This window comes from Electrophorus electricus, chromosome 10 (genome assembly GCF_041902795.1).
Source record: "Electrophorus electricus isolate QZ-2024a chromosome 10, ASM4190279v1, whole genome shotgun sequence".
Taxonomy (NCBI): domain Eukaryota; kingdom Metazoa; phylum Chordata; class Actinopteri; order Gymnotiformes; family Gymnotidae; genus Electrophorus; species Electrophorus electricus.
Window position 1 is genome coordinate 31608325 of NC_137506.1, and position 10567 is coordinate 31618891.

At 47.5% G+C, this 10567-nt stretch overlaps 1 protein-coding gene across 40 annotated transcripts in view; it reads left to right on the top strand.

Annotated features, from left to right (window-relative positions):
- Window positions 1–10567, top strand: part of ank3a (ankyrin 3a) — a 128144-nt gene that overhangs the window by 109621 nt on the left and 7956 nt on the right. For 26 of the 40 annotated variants that reach the window (XM_081721209.1, XM_081721219.1, XM_081721204.1 and 23 more), the window contains 4 exons: window positions 449–7681; window positions 8408–8482; window positions 8967–9098; window positions 9287–9430. In XM_081721209.1, the coding sequence (XP_081577335.1) occupies window positions 449–7681; window positions 8408–8482; window positions 8967–9098; window positions 9287–9430 (7584 nt within the window). The remainder of the gene's footprint in view (window positions 1–448; window positions 7682–8407; window positions 8483–8966; window positions 9099–9286; window positions 9431–10567) is intronic. The other 14 variants (XM_081721229.1, XM_081721238.1, XM_081721230.1 and 11 more) reach the window with 4 other exon arrangements.

Below are 10567 nucleotides of genomic sequence, written 5' to 3' on the forward strand. Positions count from 1 at the left end.
TTTTGCTAATGGTCTCCTGATACACTCAGGAACTCTTGTTTTATCAGCCACAAATTATTTGTGATGTTTGGCTCAATTTTGTACTTAAGTGGTAAAGCGGTTGGACAAATTTATTTTGCTGTTAGAAAAACCGGTAGCGTGATTTATAGTCTGTATTTTCACAATCGTTTTTCTTTTGCCCCAGGTTTCTTCATGTACATACATTGTTTATTCATTTCTCTGTTTTGTCATTTGTTTTTGTATTTATATTCACTTTTTGTCAGTTACAACCACTGAATGAGTCCATTATCTTCAGTTATTTCTGAGTGATCCATCCACTTTTTCAGTCTGTGGTGTGTGCTGGCAGATCTGACCTCTTGACTAAACCTCTTTCTCGTCTCTCTTTGTTCTCTCTTTTAACAATTTCTGTTAAATTTTATGTTACGTTTTGTTCATTTACGTATGTTAGAAACAGCCGAAAGAGGCCACAACGCCGCTCCGAAAGCCCCGTCGCAGCCTTCTGGCTACGCTTACAAGCCTGTCTTTACGACACGCTCCTACCAGGCGTGGTCCACCAGCCCGCCCGGCAGCGCCTGTGCTCAGGCCAAGTCCGGATTCGGCTCCCTCTCCAGTTCCTCCTCCAACACTCCGTCTGCCTCCCCACTGAGGTCTGTGTGGTCTGTAAACTCTGCCTCCCCCATCAGATCAATCATCGGAGGCTCACCCGCATCCTCCATCAGATCTGCTAGTGATGTTGCATCACCGATACGCTCCTACAGAACCATCTCTTCCCCGATAAAGACAGTTGTGCAGCAGACCCAGTACCCGGTGCAGGCGACTCCGAACCTCTTGTCGTCGCCGGGGAAGAACACCCCCGACTCGGTCGCTGTAAAAGGCCTGGCTACCCTTTCTGCCAGAAACTCTCCAGTGCCTGCTGGAGGCTCAATTCTAGAAAGATCTTCCATTGCTATGACCCCACCGACTTCACCCAAATCTTCTCTTAATGTCTATAGCTCCAGTTTGCCCTATAAATCTGTCATAACATCGAATGCTCCATCAACTTCCTCCCCCATTAAAACAGTCCCAGGCCTCTCCTCTATCAGAACACATGCGGATGCTGCCAGCTCTCACAGAGGATTCCTCAGTTCTCTTTCCTCACCACTGAAATCCAGCTCAAACTCCAATGCATCAGCTCTGATTAATGGGACAGCTTCCCCCACTAAATATCGTTCCTCCTCCCCTACTCCCCTCCTGTCCGGCAGCTTGCAGGAGAGGATACAGGCCACAACTAATGCTGCCACCACCAATGTGAACGCCGCTTTTGATGAGGTGGAGAAGACGCTAAACTCCTGTTCTGCAGGCTATGGCACACTCAAGTCCGTGTCGTCGTCTCCATCCTCTTCCTACCAGTCCATTCGGTCCTCTGCCTCCAACTCCCTCTATGCCTCCCTCAGGTCCCCTCCCAACTCCACCACCTCCGTCACCTGCAGTACGATCACTGTACCTGTTTATTCCCTTATAAATGTTCTGCCAGAACATCAGTTTAAAAAGCTTCCTGATGTCTCAAAGTCGACGGCTGCCCTGCTGTCCCCCAGAAAGACTCTACCCCCAGAAGCCGGTGCCCAAATGCCGTCCTCCTTCACCAGAACTCTGTCCCCAGTCAAAATGCCTCTGTTCATGCCCCCTGCAACCCTCAAGGCCAACTCCTCACCCCCTCTGACAAACAGCCAGGAGATACTGAAGGATGTTGCTGAAATGAAGGAGGATCTGATACGAATGTCAGCCATTTTGCAAACTGACGCAAGCACCGTGTCCAAAAGCTTCCGGTCTGACTCTCCCAAAGAGCATAAAATGGCGGATGAGGAACCGTATAGGATAGTGGAGAAAGTCAAACAAGACTTGGTCAAAGTTAGTGAGATACTGAGCAAGGATGTTCTGAGGGAGGGTAAGGCAAACATGAAAAGTAATAAGGTTGACGATGATATGGAGGACGATATTGACGAGAGCCAACAAAATGAATGGAGGTGTCCTCCACGGTATGAGACAGTGGCGCCTCAAACCAAAATAAAAAACATACCTGACAAAGATTTTAACTTGGCAAAGGTGGTTGACTACATAACCAATGACATTGGCACAAGTTCTCTGTCCAAAATTGTAGAGGCAAAACAGAGGAATGAAGAGGTGAGGAGAGAGGGAGAGGAAAAACAGAAACGGGTTTTAAAACCTGCCATGGCAATTCAGGAGCACAAGCTCAAAATGCCCCCCTCAAACATGCGACCCTCCCCCTCAGAAAAAGAGCTTTGTAAGCTAGCAGATGCGTTGTTTGGCTCAGATCTGGTTTTAGACTCTCAGGAGGATATCTCTCATGACCAAGATAAAAGCCCGCTGTCAGATAGTGGGTTTGAGACCCGCAGTGAGAGGACGCCCTCGGCTCCCCAGAGTGCCGAGGGAATGGGGCCCAAAGCTCTGTTTCAGGATGTACCACCGGTCATCACTGAAACGCGGACCGAGGTTGTACATGTTATACGGAGCTACGAGCCTCCAGAGGACAGTAAAGAGCCTGCAATGGAGGAGGTTAAAATGGCGAAGCCTCCAGCACAGTACCTTGACACGGAGCCCAGGTCACCTGGTGGCTCCGTCAAGGACAGAGTAAAAGCCTACCAGTCTAGAACCAGTCCAGAGGAGGACGCAGTGGGTAAAGGCATGCGGCTTAAAGAGGAGACTCATATAACAACTACAACCCGAATGGTGTACCACAAACCTCAGAGCAAAGAGGCCTCGGAGAGACTTGAAGAAACCATGTCTGTGCGAGACATCATGAAAGCTTTTCAGGCAGGACGAGATCCATCTAGAGATATAACTGGCTTATTTGAACAAAAAGGCAGCAGTGAGGGACTCAATCAGTCGCAGAGGCCGCTGGATAGAGACTTAATGCCCAAAGTGGAACGTATAATTGAGGTGCACATTGAGAAAGGGAACAAAACTGAACCAACAGAAGTCATCATTAGGGAAACCAAAAACCACCCAGAGAAAGAAATGTACATTTACCAAAGTAGCAGTGGCATGAAAGAGCTTCCAAATAGGGAAGAAAAGGAGCAACAAGAGGAGGAAGAGCCCAGCGAATCCCTCCCGACCTATTTGGACTCTGCCAGAGCAAAAAACACTTTCTTGCATAAAGAGGACAGGCGGCTCGGTTCTGCCCAGCTAAATCCTGATGACGCGTACAAAACTCTGAAACCGGTGGATTACCGTGCGGAAGAAGCAGCAGATATGAAGGGAGATTCATACAAATTTGCAGAGAAAATGCTGTTCTCCGAGAAATTGGACTCTTCTCATTCAGATTCAGATGAATCTGTGATAGACAGGGCTCGATACTATGAAGAGAGAGCACAGGCTGGCTCAGTGAGAGACTTCATGCTTAAACCTGACAAGCCTGGCAGGTGCTCAAGTGACGATGAAAGTTATGACAAGCTAACGCTGCTACAGTATGACTCTGATTCCGGTAGTCCAAAAAAATCCACTTGGATGAGGGTGTCTGATGACACAAAGCAGGTTAAAAACAGAGAGAAAATTACATATGAAGACAGAGTAGAAAGGACTGTCAAAGAAGCAGAAGAGAAGCTTAGTGAGGTTTCCCAATTCTTCCGTGATAAAACAGAGAAACTGAATGATGAGCTCCACTCTCCTGAAAAGAAGAATCATAGATCAAATGCTCGGGAGACCCGGTCCGGGCCCAGCTCCACCTGCAGCAGCCCTGAGAGATCTGTCTTTAGGAATGGAGGGAACAGAGAGGACTGGAGCAGAGACAGATTTAGAGACAAATATGGTGCTCAGGACAGGAAGTGTGCCAGCCTCCCCAGTAGCCCTGAGAGACGCGCTTTGCTTCAGTACAATGACGATAATAAAAAAAAAGGAGATTGCTCATCGGTTAGTGGCGTGAGTGAGCCCTCTAAATATTTTCTGCCGTCAACATCCAATGTAAGATCGGTTAGAATGAAATTTGAAGCCGAAGCTCAAAAACAGAATAAAGGGCCCCAGATGGGTCAAACCTCTGACTCTCCAGTAAGGAAGCTACAGGAAAGTAAATTGCCTATCTATCAAGTTTTTGCGGGGGGTAATCTTCAGAACTCTCATCAAGGTGAGCACAGCCCAAAGAAAGTTCTAGACAGTGAGAGTGGGCCAAGTTATAATGTCAGGAGAGCTCAAGCACTTACTCAAAATCAGCAAAGTGAGAGAAATAGAAACGTGTCTGACAACACCACCCCAAAACATCAGAAAAGTGTAGATAAAGATAGAAAGGTTTACAAAACCTGGGAAAGCCAAGGCAATGGTCACTATAAAGCTCCAAAGTCAAAAATGTCTCCCACATTTGTTGAAGATTCTCTTCCTGACAGTGAAGATAATGGAAATTCAACAAAAGCAGAAACAACCAAAAAGATTATATACACAGAGCTAGTGATCCGAGAAGACACCAGCAGCGCTGACCAATACAATGCTTCTCTAAAAAAAAACTCGGAATCACAAATTCCTGTTAGGGTTTCATCCAGTTTTATAGACCATCACCAGAGTAGCACATTAAAGTTAGATTCATCTGTTAAATCTGATGGAGCAGGGCCCCACATATCAACGTTAGCTAGAAACAAGCATCACTGTAGGTCTGATGCAAGCAAATCATCCAGTGATTTGTCGTCAGTAGCGAGCACTAACATAGTCTGTAATGGTGTTGAAAGTGACCAAATTGAGTACATCGAAAGAGTGACCCCAAGTGTCACTGCAGACATTAAACCGCTACCAGTTTATGTCAGCATTCAAGTAGGCAAACAGTATGAGAAGGAGACGGCTACCGGACAACTTGGCACCTACAAAAAAGTGGTTAGTCATGAGAGTCGAACAGTGCATGAGACGAGAGGAGCATTTTACAATGTCAAACAGAAACCGCAAACCTCTCCCCAGGGCAGCCCAGAGGATGATACTCTAGAGCAGGTGACTTTCATGGACAGCTCTGGACGGAGTCCTGTCACTCCTGAGACACCCAGCTCTGAAGATGTTAGCTATGACCTCAATTCCAGAGCACCAGATTCTGTAATTGGTTCTATGACAGGCATGCCCAGCCCAATCCCAGAGGAGTCAGAGGAAGAGGAGCAGCCCAAGACCTTCATCTTCAGGGAAATACCAGCAGAGAAAGCCAAACCTGCCAGTCTACCCGAGTCTCCGAAAGGGAACCATGACTCACCTGGAAAAGTAGCAAAAGATAAACGGGTGGCTTACATCGAGTTTCCTCCACCTCCACCCCTAGAGGCTGATCAGTCTGACCTCGAAAAGAAGGGATCATGCCCCTCTTCTGAGGCAGAAACAGAAATGATGGAGGTGAACCTCCAAGAGGAACATGACCGGCACCTCCTCGCTGAACCTGTGATCCGAGTCCAGCCACCATCTCCTCTCCCACCTGGAGCTGACAATGGCGATTCCAGCGATGATGAGTCTGTCTTTCAGCCCATTCCCCTCAAGAAATACACCTTCAAAATGGCAGAGGAGGGCGAAAAACACGCCAAACCTCGGAAACCGGAGAGGAATGGTTCCCATAACAAAGAGTCAAATGCGAATGGTGTCATCAAGGGAGATGAGGCGGACCTCGAACAGAATGGCAACGATCAGTCTATTACTGACTGCTCAATAGCAACAACTGCTGAATTTTCTCATGACACTGATGCTACAGAGATAGACTCCCTGGATGGATATGATTTGCAGGATGAGGATGATGGGTTAAGTGACCCAAAAACTTCCAGTCTGTCTAATGACGGAAAGACGGGCGAGCGTTCCTTCAGCCAGAGTAAACTGGAGGTAATTGAAGAGGAGAGCACCCCAAATGAAGAGGCTGGAGAAAAAGTGCTATCCACAAGCAACTTATCAGGCCAAAAATCAGAGGATGATAAAGATCGGGAGACTATCTACTCCTTGGAGGGAAGGCACCCTGACAGGCAAGGCTGTGCTGAAAATTATTTCAGCTACAAGCTCGAGGAGGAACTAAATACCACTTTCAAAACTGTGGCAACTAAAGGCTTGGACTTTGACCCATGGTCAAGCAAAGGGGGGGAGGAAGGAGTGTTTGATGCTAAAGGCAAAGATGATGATCCAAAGCCTTATGGTTTGTCAGTGGAGGACAAGTCACAAGCTACCACACCTGACACCACTCCAGCCCGAACGCCAACCGATGAGAGCACTCCAACTAGCGAGCCCAACCCTTTCCCCTTCCACGAGGGCAAGATGTTTGAGATGACCCGCAGTGGTGCTATTGACATGAGCAAGCAGGACTTTGTTGAGGAGAGGCTTCAGTTTTTCCAGATTGGTGAGCATACCGCAAATGGGAAGTCAGGGGACAGGGGTGAAGGAGGCAGGAGTGTGGGGGTAGGTGCCTCCCAATCAAAGGCAGGGGAGAAAAGTGTAGAGGGGAAGGTAGAGGCCACCACAGACACTGTGCCATCCCGAGGCAGTCCAGCTCAGGCCAGCACTGGCTGCCTGGATGACCCTCCATGCACCGACACGGTCGGCGAAACCGCCTCCTCTTGCACAATCACAGCCTCCAAGGTTGACCCTAAATTGCGCACCCCCATAAAGATGGGAATCGCTGCCTCCATAACCATAAAGAAAGACTCCAGTTCTGCTGAACTGAGTGATTTTAAGGCAGACGGCTCAGCAGGTCAGATGCCAGAGTATGTTAGTTTGGAAACTCATTTAAGTGAGACTCAGTTTGGTAGCAAATACTCTGATTCAACTCCAGCAGACAGGAAAGATTATCCCTCAGAGAACTGCAACAACAACAATAACCTAGAGGCCTCCAGTGTCCAGGCCAACTACATTCAGTGCGGCAGTGTAGTGTTCAACCTCCAGTCATCCTCAGAACCCACCCTGCAGAAAGCCAGTAGGATAGAAGCTCAGTTCTGTAAGGTTTCTCTGGAGATGGAGGATAAGTTGAATACTGAGGATCAGCAGGATCAGGCAGACTCTCAAAGAGAGACAGAGACAAAAGGTCAACCCAAGTCTCGACTCCCAGTCAAGGCTGCGGGGTTTACCTTTAACACCCAGAACTCAGGCAAGCAGAAACCTAAACAGGCTGTCAAACCTGAAGCTAGGAAAGTGGACCCTGCTTCTTGCCCCGTAGAGCCCAGGTCTAGAATTCCAGTCAAAGGCGTCAAAAAGAACGGCGTAATCGGCACCGTTGTCCCAGGTCAAGCTGGGCCCAGGTCAGGAAAAGTTGGGGAGGCCGAGAGAGTAGTCAGACAGGTAGTCCCCCCACAGCCGCCAACCAGGAACAGGTCCTCAGGCGCTTCAATTAGCTGCTCAGTTAGTGAGGCAGACAGAGCCAACCTGAGTGAGCTCTGCAGACAGTCGATCAAGTTCTTTCAAAGCGTTAGCAGGGGAGCAGCAAATGTGGCGGAGCGTCTTTCAGACGAGGAGAAACAGACGCAGGCAGAGCAGTCGGAGGAGGACAGCAGCACGTCACGAAGCACCTCCCTATCGGACCCCTCCCAGTCTCAGCCCTCCCTCTCTGTCGGCTCCCCCAGAGGGGTCGCACCCTCAAGGTCAAAGGTCACAAGGTCTGCGGGCAGTGAGAGGAGGAGGACTAGGCGTACAGGAGGAGGGAAGGAGGGCAGTAGGGGCGCAGGGGCACGCGGGGCGCCCCCCGTCGCGGAGATCAAGCCTAGTTTGTAAAATTTTATTGAAAACTTTACTTGATCCTTAGTTGCATGACCCGTTGTGATTGACTGACTGGATTGCCTGTGGCGTGAATAGTAACTGTCATTTTTGTCATCCTGCCATCTCTGTACTGTGTGACTGTACTGTACCTGTCCTTGTGGGGTCCCCTCTCCTCTCTCCCCCACCTTTGACTATCGGTGTAGCATGTTCAGGAGGGAGGGGCCACTGGACAGTCTGTCTTTGTAAGGGTTGCTAACTGAAAATTGTAGCTTCGATGTCTATTTTCACTGTCAGTGAACTGTGTAACTGGAATTGTACAGGTTCCTGCATGCTTATATCCTCACCTGAAGAGTCTCCCTCTTTTAATGTCTAGAAACGTACAGACCTGTTATTGATTTGTTTATTTTGGTTTATTTCTTTAATGTAGTCACAGTGATTGCCTGCACAGATTCTGTAGAATATTCACAGTCTTTGGCGCACTACCATGTGTTTTTAGACACAACACCATTTTGTGTGCTGGTCCTTTTCTTGCCAATTCGTGCCTTTTGGATTCTGTTACGTTAACAGTACCTGTATTATCCTTCTGTACTGCTTCCAGTGTTGGAGTTCTGATCATACTGATCCCAAAAATCAATGCTTGGCCAGAAAAGGATGTGGCCCCTTGCATTTCTGTGGGTTTGGAAGTATTGAGTAATAACTGCTCGTGTGTCCTTTGGTGTTTCCTTTTTCCCAGGTCCACAGAGCCCGTGTGACAGAACAGATCTTCGCATGGCTATCGTGGCAGATCACCTGGGACTCAGCTGGACAGGTGAGATGTCATGTGCATGTCATTAAAGAGGAGTAACATCCTTTATTAGCAGACTTGGAATAGACTTTAGATATGTGTGAATGGGTCTTTAACTCTGATCAGGTTTTTGTTGCTGAAGTCAGTGATTTTAGATTTAGGAGTTAGGAATTAAGGCTAATATTGTAGGATGTTTGGTGGTGCACTGCCCCCTGTTGTCTGTTTGTGGTATTTCACTGCAGCATTCCACATTTTGTACGAATACTGCATTCTTGATCTTACATAGATGTAGAACATTCTGGCTAGTAAAACCATGGCAGTTTCACATTCAGCTATTATTTTACAAAAATATGACCCTTAAGTAGCCAGGGTAGCTTCGTGTATTTTTTCCTTGAGACAGTAAGCTGTTTACGTTTTCTGTACCATTACTAAAGGATGTTTTGTGCTGCACTGTGCTACACCCTTATTCTGGCGTGTCGTGACACGGCGTGTTTGTGATGTGATGTAGAGTTGGCTCGAGAGATGAATTTCTCAGTGGATGAAATCAATCACATTCGCACAGAGAACCCCAACTCCCTCACTGCCCAGAGCTTTATGCTTCTGAAGAAGTGGGTGAGAAGAGATGGGAAAAATGCCACCAGTGAGTTGATCTCTTTCTCTCTCTCGCGTCCCCTTTATTTTTTCTCAGACACATGTGTATAACACTAGCATCTGAAGACGTTAAATACAGTACTATGAACCAATAAAACCTTCAGAATCTGCTGGTGTTTTAAAAGACACTAATCCTAAGCACTAGTGTGTTGCTTACGCTGTGATGTGTTTCCTCAGCGGACGCGCTGACTGCAGTCCTGACCAAAGTGAACCGGATGGATATTGTCACTCTGCTGGAAGGGCCCATATTTGACTATGGTAACATTTCAGGCACCAGAAGTTTTGCAGATGATAGCGCTGTGTACCAGGAGAAAGCGGATGGTAAAGTTTAGACCCATCTAGCTGACCCCCTCCTTCTCCCCCCATCCCTACTTTATCCGTATTTTTTTTTACTTGTCCTTTGGTCCTTCCCACATTGTCATGTTTCTGGATGGACGGCCCTAAAGTAATCAGTGGAATTACTCTGAGACGTGGTTAATTCTTCCACATGGGATTTTTTTTCCCCGCGCCTACCTCTTGTGTTCAGAACCTGCTGTTATTGAATACTGTGTCTGAAACACAGCACTCTATGGAAAGAAGGTGTTCTGAACTCAAAGAACAGGTGATGGATATGCGTTTACCCCCAAACCACTCTGCCCAACACGTCAGCCCTGTCTGTCTTTCTTTGTCGTCCTTTTTTGTAAACCATTCCTTTTGACGTAATAATTTTGCACCTCCTCACCCCAACCCCTGAATGCATGGGTCTGTATTTGAACATGCATGCAAACAGTGATGTAGGGCGAGGCAATCTCTGCATGGTGCCCTGTCAGTTCAGGAAAATCTTACGTCTCACAGGAAGTCTGAACTTTACTGTAATTCACACTTGTTACGGATGTGTTATTAACGCGGTGATGTTTTGCAGAAGACACTGCATCGGCAACGGCGCATCCTAGAAATTTTATGTCTTGTAAATTTCAAGACTTTACAGCTGTTGTTTGGGATCTATTCTTGTAATGGTAATGTGACATTTTTTACGAGCGTAAAACTGTAGTGATCTTCGAGCCAGATGCATGCTGGTGCCCTGTAGCTGTGTCTAGGTGGTGTTGGAGTTGTGGGCGTTACCCTCCTCAGTTCCTCGCATGCCCTGGGCCCGGATCTACTCTGGTCTGCCTCTCCCGTGGCTTTCTCCTCCATCTGTCCCTTCCTCCCTCAATGAAGGGATAGAGAAAAAAGGGAGAGAAAGGAGATTCCAACCTCTCTGCATCCCTGGAGTGATCTATCTATCCATCTATCCATTTAGCCATTCATCCATCCATCCATCCATCCATCCAGCTTTCCTACATCCATACATCCATCCATCCATCCATCCAGCTTTCCTACATCCATACATCCATCCATCCATCCATCCAGCTTTCCTACATCCATCCATCCATCAATCCCTATTTCTTCCAGTCTCTTGTTCCCCACATCATCCTTCTT